The sequence below is a fragment of the Lactuca sativa genome, chromosome 3 (genome assembly GCF_002870075.4).
Source record: "Lactuca sativa cultivar Salinas chromosome 3, Lsat_Salinas_v11, whole genome shotgun sequence".
Taxonomy (NCBI): Eukaryota; Viridiplantae; Streptophyta; class Magnoliopsida; order Asterales; family Asteraceae; genus Lactuca; species Lactuca sativa.
Genome location: NC_056625.2, coordinates 16,136,681 through 16,163,075, shown reverse-complemented (window position 1 = coordinate 16,163,075; position 26,395 = coordinate 16,136,681). Strand labels below are relative to the sequence as shown.

Sequence of the window (26,395 nt, the reverse complement as noted above, 5' to 3'; positions counted from 1 at the left end):
AGTATCCCATAGTATAAATAGACCCTTAGGGTGAGGGAAATCGGAACTCATGCAAGGCAAGAAACCCTAGGGCCGATTTCTCACCCTCCTCTCTCTCTCAAATCATCTTCTTGCTAGTTGGTGTTTGTAAGCCATTAGAGGTGTGACAATTGTGACTCTAAGCTCCAAGAAGAAGAAGTATCAAGCAAGTAATCCAAGGTATTGTTCTAGATCCAATTTCATATGATTAGAATCACTTGTTTACATTAGATATAGTATTGTAAGTCTTGGATTCAGTGCATGTTCAATTAGAGAAACCTAGATCCAAACAATTAGGGTTTGCATGTGCACATAGAAAAGTTCTTGTTGCTCAAACCCATCAGATAATACGTAAACACATCAGTAACTTGATGTTATAAAATGTATTGTTGTGCATGATTAGACGAGTAAATAGTACAAGCATACAAGTCGAAGTTTATCTGTTCCTTTTACCCTAAACAGGAAAAAGCGATATTTGTTGGCTCTCGATGATTTGATGATGACATATAAAGCGTTTGGCCAAGCCTGGACTAAATTAATGTGTTTAATTAGTAGTCTGATATCAGTCATCATAAATCGGAAATCGGGAAACAAATCTTGGACAAAGAGATTTATTATAATTCATGTCTCATGTCCATACGATATCTTGTTGTAACGACCCAAAAATCCAGGTAAAATTTTCATTTTTCATTATAGTCAAACACAAATGTTACTTAATCCAACCATTCAAAAACATTGCTTAAGTAAAACATTTATCAGAGTTACATCCCAAATTCACATAATGCGAAAAACATGGGTGTGTGTGTTGCGATCAAGCTATGCCCTTCCTTTCCAAACCAATGATACCTGAAACCATGAATAAAGTTGTAAGCACGAAACTTAGTAAGTTCCCCAAAGCATAACCCACATAATCCACATAGCCAAATAAACCATATCAATCACATAAGCCATGCATATAAACATATAGGGATGTCATGGAAACGCTCCAAGATCTTACATCGGGTGCCATGGGAACCCCCACATGGTCTTAGCCCACTGTCATGGGAAACCCCACATGGTCTTAACTAATAAGAAGAAATGTCATAAAAACCATATAAACCATACATAAAAACATATAAGGAGACCCTGGAAACCCTCCAGGTCTTACTTCGGATGCCATGGGAACCCCCACATAGTCTTAGCCCACTGCCATGGGAACCCCCACATGGTCTGAACTACAGATGCCATGGAAACCCTCCAAGTTATTACACTGGGTGCCATGGGAACCGCCACGTGGTCTTAGCCCACTGGAATGTCATGGGAACCCCCACATGGTCTTATATCTATTTGCCTCGGGAACCCCCCGAGGTCTTCCATGCAAGTATCACAAAGACAACTAACATACCACATAACACAAAATCAACTAGCATACCACATATAACTAATTGACAAGGGAACCCCTGCATGGTCTTCACATAAATAAATTATGTATCGATAGCACATTCGTAACAATCATCACAACTAGATAAATGGGTCGGCCTTGGTGCCTTCGACCCGTTGATATGGTGAGTAGACTCACCTCACACTGTCGAAGTTCCATGGATAAAACTCTAGCTACTGGATGATAGACTCCCGAACTGTCCATATCAAAACAACAGACAATTAACCATTTGGGTTTCAATGCATAACCATAAATCTACACTTGGGGTAAAAGGACCATTTTACCCCTAACCTAATTTGGTTCAAAACCAAGGCCCAAACTCACACTCTGAAGGCCTAAAAGCCAGATAATCAAACGAGGCCCAACATATGACCCTATTTTCCAAATTTGGCCTAAACTTCTACATGGTCTTACCTTAGGGCCCAACCATTTATTATAGTCCAAACACTTGGCATTTCGATGGTCCAATATCTCATAATCATTAAGGCCCAATTATGGCCCACCTATGGCCCAATTTTCCAAAGGGCCTTATCCTAAAGCCCTTAATTTCCTTAGTCATAAACCTGTTCCCAATTGGCCCACGAAGGCCCACAACAAGTTAGTCCAAGAAATGGCTCAACCATAACACAAACCTAATTAGGGGTTTTCACATAAAATGATGATTAGGGTTAAGTGTTCTTACTTAACCCATTAAGGACTTAATCCATTAAGTCCATCACTCCACTATATTAATCATACAATGTGGTCGAGCATAAGTCATAACTTCAATCCAATGGTACAAAACACGGGTCCCGACAATTCCAAACTAACATATCCAAAATAAGGATTTTCTAAACCCTAATTATGGTTTCCAACCCAATCGCTTGTCAATTAGTCCATTGGTTAAGCTTTTAGGTCAATTTGTGTTAAATAAGTCAGGCACCACCCACTACCACCTCGGGTAGTAGTGGTCAACGGTAGTAGCCACCACCTCGTGGCGGTGGTGGTTATGATTCTAGGCCAAAAACATGTCCAAGCATCTCAAATAGCAATCCAATCACACACAAATTCACACCGACACCCAACACGATAGCTGGTGACGGCAGCCACCACCTCACGGTGGTGGTGGTGGTGGGTTTTTCCTTGATTAATCCGGCCAAAGCAATACATTTTGCAACATATTATCTAAAAGGAACACACACAATATAGCACACACACATACAACCACCCTTGTGGCGGCAGGTGGTGGTCGAGGTTGATAGCTACCACATCATGATGATGGTGATGGCTCTCTTGTGATGTTCGGCCAAGCAACATGCACATACCATGCACACTAGCAACAGAAGAACACACACACATGCCTTGGCTCGAAATATGAGCACAACCACCTACCTGGTGGCGTATGGCGACGATAGCGGGTGGAACAGCCGCTGGAGCGGCGGCGACGATGCAACAACGTGTTACCATAACGCCCAAAGGCGGTATTCGTCTTCAACTGCGGTGGGTGCGGCGGAGGAAATGGTGGTCGCACCTCCACCGGAAAATGACCACAGTAGCCGTGACTCCCGGTTCATCCGATCTTCACGATGGTTGCAGCTCCATCCCCGACTTCACCGACGATAGAAGTGAAAATGGTGGTGCTCGGCCGTCCATGCAAGGCTAGGTGATGGCGGCGGGCTTAACTGCGGCAATGACGGTTGGAGAAAAGGTGGCGGCTACCAAATTTTAGGGTTAGGGTTTGAGAGTGATAAGGTGACGGGTTATAAGCTTCCGTCCAATCTCAACATTTGACCAAATTCACGCTTTCAATCCCTCATCCTCTTATTCTTTTCAAATAAAATCCATAAATTACCATTCATCCCTCAACACTCCAAAATCCTTTCAATCTAAGTCCAATATTTTAGCAAACACCCCCTGACTTCTAAAAATCTTTACAAACCAATCCGGAAATTACACTTAACCCCCAATATTCCAAAATTATGTTGTTTAACTCCGGGAACCAACACCTTGCTAAATTATTATGGATTTTAGGGCTACTATAAAATGATATAAGATATAAATTTACATTTTGGGTTCAAGGTTTATTATTTAATTTCTCAATTCCAAACGAAATGTTACAATTCTCCCTGCTTAAATTAGATTTTGTCCTCTAAATCATTCCTTACCACTCTTGACACACCAAACAACTTGAGCAACACGGCCACAACCACGAGCATACCCCAGCCCTTCCAAGGCAACCAAAACCATCCCTCGCAGGTTTATAATACCCGAAGATGAACGAATTTCTTGCAACATGATTACATCTACTCATATGAAATCTAAAGTCTCGAGATGGTCTATCTCCTTGACAGAGCGGCCACACCGAATCATTGTCAAATTCATTGCACTTATCTCCCAACTGGCTACTCAACTTTTGGTAACTTGAGGTTCCCACTAGAAAATATAGTCACATACCAAATTTCCCGGCAGTACACTTATACTTGACAAAAAGCTCAGATTATCCTTCGAGTAGAAGATTCATCCCTGCAACGGCTAGACTCAGACGAGATCTGCGCAACAGGGTCAAATCAATTACTCCGAGATTATTTAATCAAATTGCAAGTGACTTAGCATTACAATAACACCCAGATACTTCTCATTCCCATGGAACCTAAATCGCTAATACTCCCTGAAACACTGAAAATGCCTGAAACAGCATGTTGCTGCTTTCCTCAATTCACCGAGACCTCCCTGGTCCCAATTCGTCAGCCAGTCACCTGGAATTTCAGGTTCCAGCCCGATTACTGAGCCAAAAAGGCTCCCACACCATCGCCCTTCGCGACTTCCACCAGAAAACTTCACAGGTAATAACTACTCAAACCATTTCGACACTAACCCGATGCTAGGCTGAACGCTACAGGTCCAAATGTAGTCTTCCTCATACCCAGTCTCCCATGACCTACCATTTCCACATTTCAAACATGTTGTGGTTTACCCACAATCTTGTGAATTAGCCCAACCTTTCCTAATCGTCTGAAACAATCTGGGAATGCTATAGGTCATCCCGCAGTCTCACAACACTTCCCACACTATCTGGCCGCTAGTGAATGTTATGGCTACTCTACAGTCTTACAACACTTCCCACACTATTTGGCCGCTATTGAATGCTATGACTACCCCGCAGTCTTACATCACCTCCCATACTATCTGACCGCTAGTGAATGCTATGGCTCCCCCCACAGTCTTACAACACTTCCCACACTATCCGGCCGCTAGTGAATGCTACGACTACCCCGTAGTCTTACAAAACTTCCCACACTACTGACTACTAGTGAATGTTACGGATCCCTTGCAGTCTTACAACACTTTCACCCCAACTTACTACTAGTGAATGCTACGTCTCCCCCATAGTCTTACAACACTTCCGCCCTAACACAAACGCAACCAATGCCTTACTCCTAATCTACCAATTTGAAACACACACAAAGTCGAGCACGCACTCGACCGAACACCAAAACTAAACTCAATTCATGATTGAAACCCCAGCCTCTTACCCACAAATTCTGCTATCAAGCACCGGGAAGACGCGATTCACATGCTGGGAAGTTTTACCGAACTCCCAACTCACACAATTCCCACACCAAACATCCATTTGGGCCGCCTTCCCCCTAACGGGGATGTGAAACTCATCCTAGTTTCATAACCACTCCTGCTCCTAAATACCTGAATGATTCTCCCCCGTTTGAATCGACTAAATTCTCAAAGCACACGAGAATTGAAGGATTCCCAATCCTTCTTACCTTACAAAGATCAACCCGATGACGATTAGCGCTTACCAACTAGTGCTCTATCACTAGCCAATCCCCCAAAGACCACACAACTTTTAAATACCAGATGAACACTTCCCGAATCCCAGTGAAACTGATATCCCCTAATGCTTGAGATGATACCACACTCAAATCTTGAAGACTGAAAGACAAATGCCCCAACCAATACCTCAACAACGAGCCACTTCCCTTGGCACTTTCATCAACCAATCAATAACGGTGACTAAAACCATTGAATCCCGATGATGTTGAATAACCATTCTACGGAACCCTGTCCGCAGACCTTCCACATAATACCCCCGAACCAATCTCGACCATAAACCAAGATAATATTGAACACTCCTATCCCGCAAATAAGGAAATGACCTTTTGCCAACCACTAATAATTCTCGACATGCAAATGGCATATGACGTCACTTGAAGATATAACCCAAACATAAGTAGGGAAACAACCCAGAGACATACTTACCCAAACCTTGGGAACGAAAAACTCCATCATGCAGTTTCCCGCAAGTGTTGCACTGAATCCATCCCTGTTGGCCTCTCGAAAGTTCATTCGAAGTATTGGGTCTCTTCCCGGGACCCTCCAATATATACACCATCTCTGGTCCCCTCTTTCCAATGTGCTCCAAATCAGTCTCGCACTCTCAGGCTCTAGAAATCATATCATTCAGGGTCTTGCACCTTGACACACTCACCAACTCAATTGTCCACGGCTGAACTACAGTAGATAAAGCAACCTCTGCCCTAAACCGAGCTACAAACTACTCCCAAGACATAGTCTCCAATCCCGAAAGCGAAATAGATTGCACAATCAATCCTTGTCGTCCGATACAATAAATCCAAGGCGAATCGAACCTTAGCTCCTAAGGGGGTAGGGACTTGTGCATAAAAAACTTTCCATCTCCTTAATCCAACGCGAACTCCAAACCCTAGCAGTCCTTCCACTAACTGGCTCACCACCGGAGTTGGGACCAAATCCTAGTCCTTCCCCATGTGTGCTTATCCTCATCTTGCAAAACATCTATCCCCACGATCAAGAATTCTCCTTCCTATAAGCTTCTTAGATTCTCCAAGACTTTCACCGATTCGAGTATGGATCCTGTGCTTTCAGCAGTATGGGCCCAATACTACCTTCCACACTTATCCATAATTTCCTCAATAATCCTCCCAAATCCTCTAAATCACTTCTTCAAACCAAATCAATAACCTTGTGACATCCCCATTTTCATGGCTAGAAAAGACCGATTTTGTTTATGCTTTATAAGAATCAGAGTATCTCTTTTAATAAAAACGTTGTGGAATTTGTTCCCAGTAAAACATTATAAATACGTAATCAAAGCACTTCCGAATAAAAGTATTTTTATTCATTTTAAAACATTTGGGATTTCATCGTTAATACAAAAGCATAAGCATAAACAGAACTAACATTCATTATCACTAGTGATTTATATCTCCTTAATCTCTCAGTGTAATGTGACTTCATATCAACATGTGTGATATAAATAAACTAAGTGGGCTAGGTTGGGAAACCTAGTGAGTACATAAGGATTTCAATCCCACAATGTTATACCATATATATAGTTTTAAACTCACAAAATATACAATTTCACCATATATATAAAAAACTCTTATCCTACCCCCATCGATCCTCACAACGAGACTATCCACACTCTCGGACCTAAGATTAACCGTTTTACCTAATCCATACTCCCGGATAAAAAATGAACGACTTTACCTAATCCATACTCTCGGACTAGGGATGAATGACTAATCCATACTCTCGGATTATTGACGAATGATTATGACTAATCCATACTCTCGAACTAGGGATGAATGACTAATCCATACTCTCAGATTAATGACGAATGATTATGCCTAATCCATACTCTCGGGCTAAGGACGAATGACTATGTCTTAATCCATACTCCCAGACTAAGGACAATTGACTATGTCTTAATCCATACCCCTGGATAATTGACAGTTGACTATGTCCAATCCATACTCTCGGACTAGGGACAATGACTGTGTCGAATCCATGCTCCCGGATCAATGACATATACTAAAGTTCTTTTCTCTGAGTATAACTCACTTGTACTCGTAAGAAAATACTGCCCAATATTCCTCATAATTAATTTAGGTTTACTCTTTATCCTAAATCATCATATATTACCAGGTATGTTCTTTAACACATATTTCAGGCAACATCGATTAACTCGCACATAAACATATAATTAATACTTCAATCAATACTTGTATTAAAATCATGTTCATGAAAGGGACTATGCACTCACTTGATTAGGTGGTGACTCTGTACTCGGACAACGCTTCGTTATCTCAAAACAATTTTCCCTCGACAAAACCTAGTATAAAAACCACTAGGGTTTAGTCTGACGTTAACCACGACTAATTAATAGTCTATGTAACAACCCAATTTTCACGTCCAAAAATTTCGTTTTTAAAACATTACTTAGAAAACATTAATAATTAAAACATTGTTTAATTAAACCATTTCACATCGAAAACCAAATTTGAAATCCACAACATTTGAACAACCAAAATACCAGAGTATCAATCCCAGAATAAACTCATAACTGCGGAAACAAGAGTGTGTGTGATAGGTCGCTACCGCGTTGGCTCCTTCCCCTTTGAAGCAGAGGTACCTGAAAACGAAAACTAAAAACCGTAAGCACGAAGCTTAGTGAGTTCCCCCACTGTACCACATACCATATAATCACATAACATACATATATTGTCAGGCATATCTGGGTGTCCGACCTACCCCTTCGGTCCTCTCGACCGGATACTGCCTAGAATATCTGGGTGCTGGCCTCCCCTTCGGTCCTCTCGACCGGATACTGCCTAACATATCTGGGTGTTGGCCTCCCCTTCGGTCCTCTCGACCGGATACTGCCTAGCATATCTGGGTGCTGGCCTCCCCTTCGGTCCTCTTGACCGGATACTGGGGAACTATTTCTCCCCTCTAATACTACCAGATAACATGTATCACAATATCAGAATCTATCTAACATGGCTGGGTATGACTACCCCTTCGGCCCTACCGACCGGATATCTCGGGGACTATCTCCCCCTACTGTCACTAGCACATAGCATAATATCATACTAGCACATAAAAATAACACAAGTAGTAGTAATCCCTAGATGAATATCACAGAGACAATCATCTACATACAACTCCTACTGGTGGGCCGGTATTGTGGCCGTAGACCCACCGCTACTGGAAGGTAACTCACCTCGAAGTAGCTTATGATCTGATCGGGAACTGACTGTCTACTGCTCCTGCTGCTGCTGCTCCGGAAATCCTCCGGCTGTAATTCCCACAACATACTCAATCAAACACTGCTAACTGCCCTTTGGGTAAAATGACCATTTTACCCCTAATCATGCCCTAAGTCAAAGTCAGAGTCAACTTTCAGTTGACCCGACTCGCCTAGTTGGCTCGCCAAATCGCCGAGTCCCTGTCCAATCGACTGACCTGGATCCCGTCTCTACTCGTCGAGTTAGGCGTTGACTTGACGAGTTCTCCTTCCAAACTGATGTTCAAGTCCTTCATCCTACTCGCCGAGTTGTATGAACAACTCGCCGAGTTCATCTTCATCCGGTGAACACTTATGCTGATACTCGCCAAGTTGTATAAACAACTCGCCGAGTCTGTTCTTGATCTAAAAAGATTGCCTTGAACTTGCCGAGTCAGGGCAATGACTCGCCGAGTTCCTTCATAGATGAGTCCGGCTTCCAACTCACTGAGTCACACCCCGTGACTCACTACTCTACTCGACACAACGAAAAGGGGACAAACTCGGAGACTCGCGAGCATACTCGCCAAGTCAGATGAACGACTCGCCGAGTCAGATGAACGACTCGCCGAGTCGTTACCATGCAGTCTCTATATGGTCGATTTCGCTTGAATCCAACTTATGCTATCCACAGATCTGGGTTCCTAGAGCATGAATAACACGTAAAGTTTCCAACTTTACGTGTAGATACTCACTAATGAGGGTTTTAGGGCTCAAAATGCACCAAAAAGGGTAGATCTAGGGTGTACATGCAACATGGGTCCATAAAGGCAGTAGATCCAAGCTCCTGTAGCTCGATCTCACCTAGATCTAGGAGTTACCCAACTTATTACGAGTCCACAAGCATACATAAGCTTAGAAATGGATCAAAAGGGCTTTAATGGAGCTGTAAGGAACAATAAGCATGAAAACAGAGTGGGAAATCGAGTTTTACCTCAAGGGAAACTCTGAGATTGCTCAAAGATGGCTGACCTCCTCTTCTTCTTCTTGATCCACTCTTCTCCCTTCTCCAAAACTTCAAAACACACTAGGAATGCTTCAAACTCTCAAGGAATAAAGCTTTGAACGAGGGGTAGGGCTCTGAGGGTGAATGGGGCGGAGTTGGGGCGCAAATGGTCATTTAAATAGGGTGCAAACCCTTGGAAATTAGGGTTTCATCAGACAGCACGGACTCGCCGAGTCCATAATATGGACTCGCCGAGTCGCCAACTTAACCGCGTCCCAAGTCTCGTCTCTACTCGGCGAGTCGGGCCTCCAACTCGCCGAGTCCAAGGCCAAAATACAAAATACTCATATATATCTTACATACCAGGAACCAGGTGCTACAAATCTCCCCCACTTATTTTAGACTTCGTCCTCGAAGTCTGTTGCTCGATCCTGAAACAGCTCGGGGTAATGCTCCATCATCTCTTCCACCGGCTCCCAAGTCCACTCTGATCCCTTCCGGTGCTGCCATTGCACCTTCACGAGTTCCACTCGCTTGTTCCTCAAATCCTTCGACTTCCTGTCGAGGATTGCGATTGGGTGCTCAATGTAATTCAGGCTGTCATCAACCTGTATATCCTCTATCGGCACTACTACTGAATCGTCCACTAGGCACTTCCGTAGCTGAGAAACATGGAAAGTGTTGTGGATCTGGCTGAGGTCGACTGGCAGATCCAGCCTATACGCCACCTTGCCCACCCGGGCTACAACCCTGAACGGTCCGATAAATCTCGGGCCCAACTTGCCCCGCTTCCTGAATCGAATGTTGCCTTTCCAAGGCGACACCTTCAGGAGAACCATATCCCCAACCTAGAAATCCAGGTCGGATCGACGCTTGTCGGCGTAACTTTTCTGCCGACTCTGTGCGGTTTGAAGCCTGCTACGAACCTGCTGAATATGATACTGTTAAATGTCTACGTAAAATTCATAACTTCTACATACGAACTCCGTTTTTGTCTATGTTTTTACCGTTGAGTTCCTATTAATGAGATCTTCAACTCTCATTAAGGTTGCATAAGCCAAAAACCGCTCGAACTAAAATTCGAATTTCGGGCTGTACACTGCTAAACCGAATCTTAGAAAAATCATAACTTCCTCATACGAAGTCTGATTTGGGCGTTCTTTTTATGGATGTTCTCGGTTTAATGTATATTATAATTTTGGTTTAGATCACTAAGGCTAAACAGTCCTCCATCGTAAATTCACTATTTATGTCTCCCGGTGTTGTGCCGGTTTTTCGGATTTCGGCGTTCTTTATATGTACGGAACCCTTGAGACATATTATACAACATGGTTAAGATTATTTATTCTAAATAATCTTTTGTCGAAAAGTCATTTTCGACCCCTATTATCTCTAAGTTGACTAGCCCGGATCTACGGGCATTACAAACCTCGCCAAATCGCCTCCCTAAACTCACTGGAGTAATCCTAGGCTTTCCTAGGTTCCTGACCTTACCCTGCCATCAACTATTAAAGAAATCCTCATGATGCCAGCCACCCTCCTCCTGAATATCGTCATATTTCACTTGGTAGCTGATTACCATCATCCAAAAGTTCCACAAAGGACAAAGCAAGCAATATTCGTGCAGTAACTCTCCAACCCATGAAACTATCATAGAACATTCAGCCCACATACCACAACTCATGCTATCCACACCCACCCTCATTGTCGGCTGCCTTATGCATGAAAATTATACACAGAACAAGATCTATTAGACTGTCGAATAATAGACTCTACCCTAGTACCATAACCAGACAAAGAACAGGAAATAAGGCCAAATCAATTATTCTAAGGCTATAAGATCCTAACCGTATATAATTTTTAAAGCATGCACTTAGCAGTTACTAATACCAGTAGGCATTCCCATTCCAGCATAGCATCCAATATCCCCAAGGCTACAAACATCACATATCAGGCCAATCTATCGTTGACTAATCAACACTAGCATGAAAGTCTAACAACTCATACATCATAATTCATACATACAAAGGCATCTCTATTATCCCTAACTAGCATGCGATTCACATATTCATAAATCAAGTCATATCATATGGCATATATGGGTATTATGGGGAAAACTTACTTGAGCTCGGCCGATTGCATGCACCACACCCTTTCGTGTCTTAGAAAACTCTTTCCTTGAAAACATTTTTCTTTTGAAAATTTTAAAGATCCTCCGTTTGAGTTTAGACACGCCGAGAGTATGTCTGAATCCATCAAACCAAGGCTTTGATACCAACTTGTAACGACCCAAAAATCCAGGGTAAAATTTTCATTCTTCATTATAGTGAAACACAAATGTTACTTAATCCAACCATTCAAAAACATTACTTGATTAAAACATTTATCAGAGTTACATCCCAAATTCACATAATGCAGAAAACACGAGTGTGTGTGTTGTGATCAATTCAAGCCCTTCCTTTCCAAACCAACGATACCCGAAACCATAAACAAAACTGTAAGCACGAAGCTTAGTGAGTTCCCCAGAGCATACCCCACATATCCACATAACCACATAAACCATATCAATCACATAAGCCATGCATATAAACATATAGGGATGTCGTGGAAACCCTCCAAGGTCTTACACCGAGTGTCATGGGAACCCCCACATGGTCTTAACTGATCAGAAGAAATATCATAGAAGCCATATAAACCATACATACAAACATATAAGGATGCCCTGGAAACCCTCCAAGGTCTTACTCCGGGTTCAATGGGAACCCCCACATGGTCTTAGCCCACTGCCATGGGAACCCCCACATGGTCTTAACTACGGATGTTGTGGAAACCCTCCAAGGTCTTACACCGGGTGCCATGGGAACTGCCACATGGTCTTAGCCCACTAGAATGTCATGGGAACCCCCACATGGTCTTACATCCAATTGCCTCGGGAACCCGCCGAGGTCTTCCATGCAAGTATCATAAAGACAACCAGCACACCACATAACACATAATCAACTAGCATACCACATATAACTAATTGCCATGGGAACCCTCGCATGGTCTTCACATAAATACATAATGTATCGATATCACATTCGAAATACTCATCACAACTAGATAAATGGGCCAGCCTTGGTGCCTTCGACCCATTGGTATGGTGAGGAGACTCACCTCACACTACCGAAGTCCCATGGATAAAACTCTAGCTACTGGATAATAGACTCTCGAACTGTCCATATCAAAACAACACCCAATTAACCATTTGCGTTTCAATACATAACCATAAATCCACACTTGGGGTAAAAGGACCATTTTACCCCTTACCTAGCTTGGTTCAAAAACTAGGCCCCAAACTCACACTCTGAAGGCCCAAAAGCCAAATAATCAAAAAAGGCCCAACATATGGCCTGGTTTTCCAAATTGGGCCCAAACCTCTACATGGTATTACGTTAGGGCCCAACCATTTATTCTAGTCCAAACACTTGGCATTCCGATGGTCCAATATCTCATAATCATCAAGGCCTAATTATGGCCCACCTGTGGCCCAGTTTTCTAAATTGGGCCCACGCCTTTCTAATGGGCCTTATCCTAAAGCCTAATAATTTCGTTAGTTCGTAAACATGTTCCCAATTGGCCCACGAAGGACCACATCAACTTAGTTCAAGAAACGGCCCAAAAAGAACCCAAACCTAATTAGGGGTTTTCACATAAAAAGACGATTAGGGTTGAGTGTTTTTACTTAACCCATCAAGGACTTAATACATTAAGTCCATCTCTTCACTAGACCAATCATACAATATGGTCGAGCATAAGTCATAACTTCAATCCAATGGTCCAAAATGCGAGGCCCGACAATTCCAAACTAACATATCCAAAATTAGGGTTTTCTAAACCCTAATTAGGGTTTCCAACCCAATCGCATGTCAATTAGCCCATTGGTTAAGTTTTTAGGTCAATTTGTGCTAAATAAGTCGGGCACCATTTACTACCACCTCGGGTAATTATGGTCAACGACGGCTCACGTCGGCAGCCACCACCTCGTGGCTGTGGTTAGGGGTGGCAAATCGGGCCATCGTGTCGTGTTTTTGTCTGACATGACACAACACGACAAGGTTTTATGTAACCCGAACCCGAACACGACACGAAAACGATCTCGGGTTTTTTTAACTAACAAGAAAACGAACTGATTAAAAAACGACAAACACGACACGACAAAAATACCATGAAATGAAAATTAATGTATTTAATTAATATTTATTCATACATAACACGAAAAACACAACAAAAAATATTAAATCATGTCAATTTCATGTCAAATTTTGAACACGAACATGACATGACACGACACGATGTCGTGTTTTTTGCACTTGATACAAACACGACCCGAACACGAACACGAATTCGAACTTCAATTTCGTCTCAATTTCGTTTCGTGTCGTGTATTTTTGTCGTGTCGTGTCATCAATTGCCTCCCCTAGCGGTGGTGGTTATGATTCTAGGCCAAAACATGTCTAAGCATCTCAAATACCAATCCAATCACATAGAAATGCACACCGTCACCCAACACGGCAGCTGGTGGTGGCAGCCACCACCTCACGATGGTGGTGGTGGGTTTTTCCTTGATTAATCCGGCCAAAGCAATACATTTTACAACATATTATCTAAAAGGAACACACACACATACAACCACCCTTGTGGTGGTAGGCAGTGGTCGGGGTTGATAGCTACCACCTCACGGTGGTGGTGATGGCTCTCTTGTGATGTTCGGCCCAGCAACACACACACAACATGCACACTATCAGCAGAAGAACACACACGCGCACCTTGGCTCAAAATATGAACACAACCACCCACCTGGTGGAGTACAGGGACGATAACGGGTGGAACAGCCGCTGGAGCGGCAGTGGCGATGCAACAACGCGTTACCAGAACAAGATGGAGGAGAGAAAAGGCGGTTGTTCCCCCATCGGGAATAACATAGATGACACTTGTAGATAGCTTCTTCCGGTCGACTGTTGCCATAACAGCCAAAGGCGGTCTTCGTCTTCAACTGCAGTGGGTGCGGCGGAGGAAATGGTGGTCGTGTGTCCACCGGAAAACAACCACAACGGCTATGAGTCTTGGTTCATCCGATCTTCACGATGGTTGCAGCTGCGTCCACCTTGACCATTGACTTGGACTTTGACCAAGGGTTGACTAGTTGACTTCTGGGGTATTTTGGTAAATTGGAAATTTATGAATATGGTCCTATGGTAAATATAGGCGGCAGAGTACATGGCGGTGATTTGAGAGTTTGAACTTATCACTTCAGTTCGACAGTTGTGAGGTGAGTTTTCCTTATTATACTCAAGGGTCAAAGGCACCAAGGCCGACCCGTTTGGATTGTTATCCTGATATGATATATGTTTGAGTATTGTATGATCTGTTAGATCAGTATCCTGGTAGATAGGATGGTACATGCTGTTATGATCCGTTAGATCAGTATCCTAGTAGATTGATGGGTTTTTGGTCATAAGAAATCCTATGTGCTCATACAAACCCTAATGCTTGGATCTAGATTTCTCTATTGTACATGCTTTGAATCCAAGACTATAAACCCTAATTCTAGCATATGGAAATCGATATTAACATATAATTAGGTGTATGATATTAGCTTGATTGTTATGTAGCAATAACAATCCTAATTCCTCCTTGAATTGACTTTGGAAGGCTTAGAGTCACAAGTGTCACTCCTCTAATGGCTTACAAACACCAAGAGCAAATGGAGAAGGTATAAAGAGAGAGAGAAGAGGTATAAGAATTCGTCTCTAGGACCTCTTGGGAAGGCATTGACGAATTCATGAGCCTTGGGGGTCTTTATATAGGTGTAGAGATTAGGGTTTTAGTCCTTATCCTTATCTAGTTGCTTGTCCACCAAGTAACCATAAGATAAGCCTTGAAAACCCTTATCCTAGTCGAATTCTAAGGCCTTATCACCTTAAATTCGTCCAACCTATTAATAAGATAATCCTTACCTTATTTTGTAAATATCACATAATTACAATTCAGCCCCTCTAGTTTAATTAATTACACTTGATCACAAAATTAATTCTTAATTAATTATTGACCAATATTAATTAAACAAATATGATTTCTCCTTTAATATATTATTCTTATAACATATTAATAAATCATAATAACCTCTCTCTTTATTTATTTCTCCAATCAAGTTGCTTTGGTGAAGGCAACCCAAAAGGACCATGCACCATCAAATCAAGTACATACCAAAATAGTTATGGACTTAGACACTAATCCAACAGTCTCCCACTTGGATAAGTCTAACAACTATTCAGCGTCTGACTTCAGATCCTGATCTGCAATCGTAGCTTTCCAAAGCCGCCGTCAACTTTGATCCTATCAGATACGCGTGTCCTTAGATAAGGGATCATATATTCCTCCATTCTAGATATCATATGAGATATGATTTCAAATCATTCTCTTTGTACTATATCTCGATTCCGATTTATGACGAATGACTAATTGAACAAATCAAATTAGCCCCAGCCCGGCCGAGCATTTACGTTTGTCATCACTAAATCATCGAGGGGCCCAAAGATATCACTTTTATCCTACTTTGGATAAAAGTAATGGATAAACTTTGATACAATGCTTGCTTGCACCCACGCATCGAATCACACGCAACAATATGTTTTATAACACCAAGTTATTAGTGCGTTTACATATTATTAATGTGCAACCGATTTGCAAGATACAACTGACACATCTCGGTTTCAAGAATATAAGATGTTATTGTCTCACCAATCACTCGTGATACAATTCATGGAGTGATCCAAGTGAGTGTGGGTTTAATCCAATGCTCAAATCATATTCATAATCACTCATGAACGTTGCAACAAACATTTGCTTATGTCTAATACTCTTTTAGACAATCCACACACCAATTCACGACAATCTTCATTCATCTCTACTTCCAACATATGAACGACTGTGGCCCGTTCGAATAATTCGATTATTCTTAACAAATTCAATTATTCTGGAAGTCAAAACATGCAAATGTGAAACACAAGAATAATAATAATCCCATATGGCCTCAAACCTTTGAGTATAAATAAAACTCCTTTTATTTATCACCATATTGATTACTCATTATTTGTCGTTTCGGGTAATCAGCTTCTTACTTGAATTATTACACTTGTCCCATGCTCCTAGCATGCACACAATGTTTACTTATGGTTCTTACTTTGTGAAATAGATCACATTGAACACATTTCCAATCATACTCATTTCACAACTCCAAATCCTTTTTCATAAGTGAAAGAATATCAAATTCTTGCCACTCAGAATATGCTAGATTCTAACATTTTATGCAATGATCCTTCTGTAATATCACTGCACCAAAGTCACAAAGACTATTGCCAATTATATTACAAAGTCCTCTATCGGATATTGTTACAAGACAATTCCTTAGATATGATGTCTCTCACTCAAAGTACATTCCTTTGAACATCCTTTGCATAAAAGTTTCTAATCTAGTCATAGATTTTCAATATCCAATTCTCAATATGGACACGTTACCATATTTTCCATATAACAACTCATTCTTAATAGAATCTTATCTATTCGTAATGATGTCGATATGGTCCATCCAATACCATGCTTCCAACTACTCACAAGCGACCAATCTTCGTCGAACTTTGGATTGTCCTTTGATAGTTGTTTAATTATTTTAGTCAAAACCGATTCTAGTCCATTTTCCTTCTAAATGCGCTCGACATTTGGAAAATTTTAGAATGGTTAAACATTAAAGCATTTGCAATCGATCCTATACCCGAAGCGTATGGGACACGACGCATAATGTTTTATTTGCTATGTTCTCAAAATTCGAATTGTGAAGAGGAATGCCGTAATCATAATCGAAATTTTAAGAACACACTATGTACCCTTGACTAAATTTATTAACATTTCTCAACCTAAACCTTTAGATTTGAAATGAAGCATAATATTCTCTCCCTTAATTATAGCAAAACAACTATTCCATCCTTACAACTTTGCAAAGAATGACTCTTGTTTTCTATAATTAATATTGCCAACTTGCAATACTTTCCTTAATAATCATACAATCATAACATTTATGCTCCCACTATCACGATGATTATTATAAAACATAACCCTTATGCTCCCACTAGCTTCGACATGTATTCATAAACATCTTAACTTTCAGAAAAACAATACCTATTTAATTTCTTAAGTCCATGTTTCTAATACTTAGTGCTTTGATAATCTTTTATCAAGGCTTCTTGAACTTATACACCTTTGCCTTAGATAGTTCATATGTGTGTGTAAACAATTGCCAAACCTCACAATTCAAATTATGGAAAGGGATACCGTAACCATGATTGAATTCGAGAATGCAATTTTACAATTACTATCGTCTTAAAATCTTTCTTAGTGAAAGCATTTCCCCACAATCATTTTCATGAAGGAGGAAATCTTATGACACTTAGATTTTAAACGGTGTATGTGTTCCTATCCATGTGAATTTGTTAAAACCAAAGTTTACGACAAATTCAAACTCATATGGATCGAACTTTCTTAATCTTGATTTCTTGCCTTATGGTAACACAACTGCCCACCATGTCTTCCAAGTAGTTAAGCAGCTCACCCTTTCCTATCAATGTACCTTTCATTGATTAAGGTGCTTTGCCTTTTATGCGTTCAAAATGAGAACTCATAGAACTCACATGCATAATTAACTCGATTGGATTGGCACAGAAACAAAATAATGTCAACACGATAGGTTGTAAACCTCAACTCGTGTGCTAGTGATGATCGATAAGGTTTATTTGATTTGTTCTTGAAACCTTTCAAGACCATTAAGACTCCCACTTACTCCTTGACATATAAGATTCTATTGTCAATAAACATTTCTTGACAAACAAATATCCAAGAGTTAGTGTAGCTCATATTAAAAAATACTTCATAAATTGGTCCTAGTTGGTCTTTGTCTTATCCAAGACATCACAACGTTCAACATTTGATGAATGTTATAAACCTTACTTTTTCACTCGATGTCACAATCTTAACTTTAAGACTTGTTATTGGAACGAAGTATGATTGGCTTATTGATTTAACCATTTCTTCAATTCTTGATTCCTCTTCTTAGACATACAATTGTACTAAGACTCATTTAGAGGATCAATTGAGATATGGTTCTTAATCATTAAGACCTATCATAAAGCATAAAAGGCACTCTCCCATCTTCTTAGAATGGAGAAACTTTTATCTTTCTGCCTACTTGATTCTTCTTATTCGTTCTGCTATTGATCTAAACCCTTTAATCAATTCAGAATTACACTTAATCTTGTAAGTATAATCATATTTACTAAACCTTTAGTAAATGTTGACGAATATCTTTGTTACTCTTATGGTGGACTTGATCAACACGCAACTTTGTGTATTCGATCTCCAAGTCCTTCACTTGACACTTTGTTAATGAATTAGTCTAATTTCCAAATATGTAATTTCTCATTCATCGTGCAACCAAGTTGCATGATTCCAAATTTCTGTCCAATTGAAACTTGGGCGATGAGAAACTCTCCCTATTTGGTAAATTCTCGACTTTTCCATAAACACCATAGATAAGAATCATATCCATTTGTTGTAGAAATATGCAAACACCAATTTTCATAACGATTTCATTGCAAGGAAATAAACAAATAAATAAGTCAAACGAAAATTTATTTTATTTATAAAAGCAGCGGAAAACATTTATCCTTACAATGCAAAATCCATTGAAAACTATGTATTTCAAAAGGAAAATTTCTAACAACTCTATCATAACTATCTAAGCTCAAAATCTAATCTTCAAGTCCATGCGATCAAGATCCATTCCTTGTGATTAGATTCATCTTGCTCTTTCACCAAGCTTCCTTTCTTTTCACCGATCTTGCAAAACATGCAATCTTATCACATTATGTATTAAGAATCAATGAATAGGAACTTAATGGAGTTAGATAGTGGATTTTACCTGAAGCGCAGCCATACTCTTTGACTCTCCCATCTTCTGGATTCTTCAGGCTCTTTGGGCAGACTTGTATCCAACTCCCTTTCTTTTGGCAGCAAACGCAGGTCGGTTCTCTTAGAACGTCCTCGGAAGCATGGTCGGTTGACTTTCCCAACAAATACGCTCCATTGCTTCGCCAAATCATTTCTGATTCAGCAGCAATGAGCATGTAAGTTAGGTCAATGAGGTTGTCGTCATGATCCATCATATAATACTTTCTTTTGAACTCATTATATGATTCAAGAAGTGACTGCAAAACCCAATTCACAGGCAGCTCATCTGGGAATGACACACCCAACATTATCAACCTATCAATGTGTGATTTCATTCCTAGAACGTGGGCACACACGGGTTTACCATCTTCATGTTTCATTTCAAATAGGGCTTTAGTGATATTGAACCTTTCAATTCTTCGATCTTGTGGGTTGGGGAGAACAATAGGGGGAGGAGGAGGAAGTGAAGCATGATTTCTAGTTCCTCGATTGAATCGTGGAATACCATCTTCATGTGGAATGCTTGTTCCACGGGATTTGGGAAGACCATAGTTGTCGAACTTTGACATCTACAAAACAGGAGAAAACGAATTCAAGTTAGTTGATTGATTGAGTCCTTAGTAAATCACCCATATGAGATACTAAGGCTAGGACCCAACACAATATTCTACAACTCGGGAGAGGGATGTCGTAACCCTAATTGCAGAATATTTGAAGGTAAGTGAATGACGATTCACTAATTTCCACCACGAAAAACGAAAAAGGAAATTTAAGTTTTAAATCTATGAAAACTCCTAGATCCTTTGAGATACATTGAACTTTCAATGGCATGTTTAAATCTCGATATGCCCCTCTTGTTTGTGACTGGGATGCCGAGGATCACAAAACGGGTGTGAATAACCATGCAAACTTACATGGTGCCCTCACATGTTACAGTCACCTATTCGATGTGCCGGTAAACCACACACGCTCCACCGAACTATGACAAACATTGAGTCACCCTTTGCTACCTTTGCTTAGAACCATTTAGTGTGTCGGTAAACCACACACGCTCCACTAACGCTTTTGCAAGGGCACAAAGTGTAATTTCATGGAATTGCATCAATTCACTTTTGCCTAGGTAACTAAGATTGGGAATTTTATGAAAACATTTAGTTACTTTTATACTTTATTATACTTATAATGGAAGGTTTCGTCCTATCCTACCCGTTCGGCTAACGACCCTCCACTAGTCAAGAGTGCGGTGGGTAAGAGTGGATACCCATTCAATCGCCATTTTATAGGCAATTTCCTTAAACACCCCTTATAGACCAACTTCGTGAATGAGGCCTACTAACGGTAAGACTGACTTTTTACTCATACATATATATAATGTTAGACGTTTAATGTTATATATAGTATAGGGTGTATTTTATACTTTTAAAATATTAGGTGGTCAATTTTAACAATTAAATTTTAAACCTAAACTTTTATGGATTTATTAAACTTCTTTTAATTATACACCTTAATTAATTAATAAAACCATAAGGGTGTGATTTGAACTTTTTCAAAACTATACTAGAGTTTTAGAATTTAACATTCCTAATTAAACTTTTAATCAACTTTTAAATTCCAAAACTTGAGGGCAAGTTTTGAAACTTTTCAACACATTAGGGTTTAGAATTTAAATGTACATCAAAATTAAACCATTTAATCAAAATTTAAATTCCAAAACTTGAGGGCAAGTTTTGAAACCTTTTTCAAAACATTAGGGTTTTAACTATTTAAATTTCAAAACAACAAAACTTTTGGGTTCAAATTTAAAGTATAAAACCTAAAGGGGAAAATATGAAACTTTTCAAGGCATAGGGATCAAATAACAAATAATCTTAATTAACAATTAATCACATAATTATCCATATTTGATTTATTTAATGATTTCTTGCAAAATAATTTACCAATTTAATCAAAATATAATTAATCAATTATCACATAAGGAAACAATTATCTTATTAATTGATAAATATCTTCAATTAGATCAATAATATAGTCAAATATATCATAAAATCGGATTTATATTGATCTAACATGATAAGGTAACTATCCATAAGCAAAAACAGCAAGAAATCACGAAGATATCCCCATCTGACGAGTTGACTCGTCGAGTCAGGCTTGGACTCGTCGAGTTCAGCTATGGACTCGGCGAGTCCAGCCTCCAGAAACCGAAAAATCGAATTTTTGAAACATATCAAGCATCAATACAATAGAAACCAGTCTAGGCTCTGATACCACTGATGGGTTTTTGGTCATAAGACATCCTATGTGCTCATACAAACCCTAATGCTTGGATCTAGATTTCTCTATTGTACATGCTTTGAATCCAAGACTATAAACCCTAATTCTAGCATATGGAAATCGATATTAACATATAATTAGGTGTATGATATTACCTTGATTGTTATGTAGCAATAACAATCCTAATTCCTCCTTGAATTGACTTTGGAAGGCTTAGAGTCACAAGTGTCACTCCTCTAATGGCTTACAAACACCAAGAGCAAATGGAGAAGGTATAAAGAGAGAGAAGAGGTATAAGAATTCGTCTCTAGGACCTCTTGGGAAGGCATTGACGAATTCATGAGCCTTGGGGGTCTTTATATAGGTGTAGAGATTAGGGTTTTAGTCCTTATCCTTATCTAGTTATTTGCCCACCAAGTAACCATAAGATAAGCCTTGAAAACCCTTATCCTAGTCGAATTCTAAGGCCTTATCACCTTAAATTCGTCCAACCTATTAATAAGATAATCCTTACCTTATTTTGTAAATATCACATAATTACAATTCAGCCCCTCTAGTTTAATTAATTACACTTGATCACAAAATTAATTCTTAATTGATTATTGACCAATATTAATTAAACAAATATGATTTATCCTTTAATATATTATTCTTATAACATATTAATAAATCATAATAACCTCTCTCTTTATTTATTTCTCCAATCAAGTTGCTTTGGTGAAGGCAACCCAAAAGGACCATGCACCATCGTATCAAGTACATACCAAAATAGTTATGGACTTAGACACTAATCCAACATAGATAGGATGTTATATGTGGTTATGATTTGTTAGATCGGTTTGTTTGTCTATAGACTGTTATGTGGTTATTTTTTATATGTGCACATGTTTGATTGGTGGTTGAGGCTTATCTGCTTTGTGCGAAAGCCAATAGACCTGAGCATTCCAACCCGATGGCTGTGGGTCATGAGTATTCCATCCCGAGGATGATTGGACTCTTAGTATGTGGGCATTCCAACCTGTTGGTTGTGGCCTGGGGTATTCCATCCCGAGGATGATTGGACCCATAGTATGTTGGCATTCCAACCGGATGGTTGAAGGCCTGGGTATTCCAACCCGATGGTTGACTGGACCCGTAGTATGTTGTTCGTGATTATATGTATAGTGTTGTGTGTATAGGTATTTTGGAGGAACTCACTAAGCTTTGGGCTTACAGTTTCAGGTACATCAGATGATTGCGGGAAGGCAAAGACGTGATCGTACATCTCCTCATGTTTATGACTGTTTTCTGGGATGATATTATACTATTTTGAAAACAAGTTTTGTAATAATTAATGGTTTTGAAATGTTTTGAAAAAGTTCAATTTTGACATGATTTTATGGATGTTACATATTATTATTATTATTTTTTGTCAAGCGCTTCAAAGGTCACATAATCGTTACACTCATCTCACGCCACATCATGACTACGAATATGTGGGGCGATGTTCATATATAGGGTTGGGTGCCACACAACCCTTACACGATGCCTTGCGCAACCATTGTTGATTGCCTTAGAGTTAGTCGCGGTTATAGTCGGAAGTTGGAAGGTATCGTTTCTGATTTGCTTACAAGTTCTTAACCCTTTAAAAAAATGAAAATGACCTAATACATATAAGTTAAAACTAAAAAGTTCTCAAAATGATTGAAATTGTTGTTTTATTTGTACATTATGTTTAAAATAAAAACTTTTAGGTTTTGAAATTACACTCACCACACACTTAACACACATAAGTCACACAACCAAAAAAAATTACATAACATGTTCCGAAATAGCAAAATTTTCAAATAATGAGTTTTTTATAGTAATTGTCTCACTGGTTTGTTTCAAAGGAATGTTTGAAAAAAGTACAAAATTTTATTTTTGTTATTAAGTACAATGTTATAATTAGGAGCAATATAGGAACCTAAAAATACTCTGATGAAATTGTTGGTACTAAATATATTATAAGCAAGAGTAATAGGCAAAATGTAAGTTTTCAGAAGATTAAAAATATTGTTTCATCTACAAAATGGAAACCTAAATGACGCTGTTACAACATTAATGTAGAGTTATCCTTGAAGACAAACTAGTAAATGGAAAACCATGAAGGAAAACATCATCTGCAACGGATTTTTCTGATTTTCCCCAAATGATAGTGAAAATTGCATTAAATACAGAATAAAAACAATAAAGGTTACTGTAGATTCAGATAGAAAACATACTTTGCGAGAGTAGTTAACCAAAAAGTCGTAGGAGGATGACAGTGGTGAACACCGTTGAAGGAGAACGACTGTGACAACGACAAGCTCTTGGGTTTGGCTGGATGGAATATACATTGCCAAGTAAAAACACCACCGACGTTAATTCTTATTATATAGTATAATTTAATTTTTTCCCAAACAAAAGCTAATAGTTACAAAGTTTAAATGTTATCAAAAATTTATCACCGTAGCCGTAAAAATATTGGTTATTAATCTTCTTTTGTCAAAACCATAAGAAGAAATCTTATCCATTTGAACCCCATCAAGACCGTGTAATATGAATAAGATGTGACAAAATAGGTCAAAATAATTTTTTTGGATCAAAACATGTGATTTTAACTTTTTAAGGATGTGTTCGACACACATCGTTTGTGAGCTTCTGACTTCTGTCTTTTAAAAAAATGCTAGTACAAAAGAAAAAACCTCGTTCATCGACAATAACGTTTAGCTTTTAACCCAAACGAAACGCTCCAAAATTAAACGCTACTTAGCTACTAGCTACCCGCTACCAATTACCGTTACCAACTAGTTTTACTGAAGATGCCCCGAGTATGAATTGGTTCATCAAACATTTTTTTTTTCTTTCGCCCTCATTTAACCCGGTTTCTATATGATTTAATTCTTCAATTTTATGCAATAAATTAGAGCTCTAAATGACACGTTTTATAGGAATGAATGGATCTAGAATTTGATATATCTTTTATCTACCAATGAAAAAGAACTAAATTCTTACTAAAAGCCACATAAGATAGCAAAACTATCATCCAACTAGAACTTGTGGCTGGCATCCATTGAAGTCATTTCACTCTTTACCTTTGAGTTCGCTTTCTTTCTCTCCTCTTTCTCAAAGGCTAAAAAATGGCTACTTCCTTCAATCTCCCAACTCTTCAAGGTCCTCTCCTTCACAAATCTCAGTTTCTCGGCCAAACCCAGTTCATCAATCTCACTCACTCTCACAAATCATCAAAACAATCATCACATCAAATCATAAACCCATCTGCAAAATTCAATCTTTACGAAATCTTGGGAGGCAGAGGGTTATGTAATGGAGAAGAAGGCCTTCAACAGGAACTGAAAAAGCCCCCACCGGAAAGATCACCACCGCCACCCACTACTACCTCCGATCAAGAAGATCTTGCCACATCAATTATACCTGAAGATGGATTTGACAAGGAGCTATTAGGCCTAACAGGCGGATTCCCAGGTGGTGAAAAGGGTCTCAGAGATTTCATTGAGAAGAACCCACCTCCTAAAAAGCCACCACCACCATCAACAACAACATCAGGTTTTAATGGGAGCTTGGTCCGGAAACCAAAAGCGCCGGAATTGCCATTGTTGATGCCTGGAATGATCGCAATTGTCAAGAATCCAAACAGTCCTTACCACATGTATTGTGGGATTGTGCAAAGGATTACTGATGGAAAGGCCGGGGTGCTTTTTGAAGGTGGGAATTGGGATCGATTGATTACTTTCAAGCTGGATGAACTCGAACGCCGGGAGAAGGGACCTCCGATGGTTAGCCCTCGATCAGTTGTGCTGGAAGATCTGGTGGAAAAGAGTTCTTGATCGATTTTGTGTAGTACCAAACTACCAATGGAACTTTGTATGTACAAAATCATGTTTGTATTTCTATCATGTATAGAGTTCCTATGTTTATTAATATCATAAATTTGTTTTGTCATTGCTTTGTTTCTTTTCATTTAATGAACACGTGGACAAAACACAAACAACTTAATTCAGAAAATTTTTAAAATTAGGCTTTTCCCGTTAATTCGTAATATAATTTTGTTTTCATTTATATTTTTCCTTCACCTCACTTGAGTTAGTAACAATATTTTCATATGAAACATAGCCGATACTTTTGACGTCGAACAAGTTTTAAACTACAAGTTATATTAAACAATAGTCAAACATAAAAAGATAAAACTTGCTATGTTTCTTTAAGTCTTGTTTGCTCATTGAAACAATTAAAACTATAAACAATACCACTTAATAATTTTTCTTACCCCAATCAACTATAAATCTGAAAATATAAAATTTATAAAATAGTAATTTAATAATTTAATTGCTAAGTTATACCAATAAAGACACAACTCAAACAATAATCACTTGAAAGAATGTCAAAACTAATCAACCATAAACATTAATGATCGTATCCATAGGCCTAGAAATTTAAAACAATAAACAATAAGAAATTAAACGATTATAGAAACCATGCAATTCAAAAGGTCTTGGTGTGGGTTCGTTAAGGGCTCTCAATCTTTCTTTAATTGTTAAACGGGGGTGGCGATTGAGGATGGACAACTCTCCAC

The 26,395-nt window shown here is 39.2% G+C and overlaps 1 protein-coding gene across 1 annotated transcript; it reads left to right on the top strand.

Moving 5' to 3' along the window:
* Positions 1-24,847: 24,847 nt before the first annotated feature.
* LOC111894274 (NAD(P)H-quinone oxidoreductase subunit S, chloroplastic) lies at positions 24,848-25,764 on the top strand. The gene has a single exon (XM_023890352.3). It carries the CDS (start codon positions 24,942-24,944, stop codon positions 25,647-25,649), a length of 708 nt encoding a protein of 235 aa, XP_023746120.1. The 5' UTR covers positions 24,848-24,941; the 3' UTR covers positions 25,650-25,764.
* The last annotated feature ends 631 nt before the right edge of the window (positions 25,765-26,395 follow it).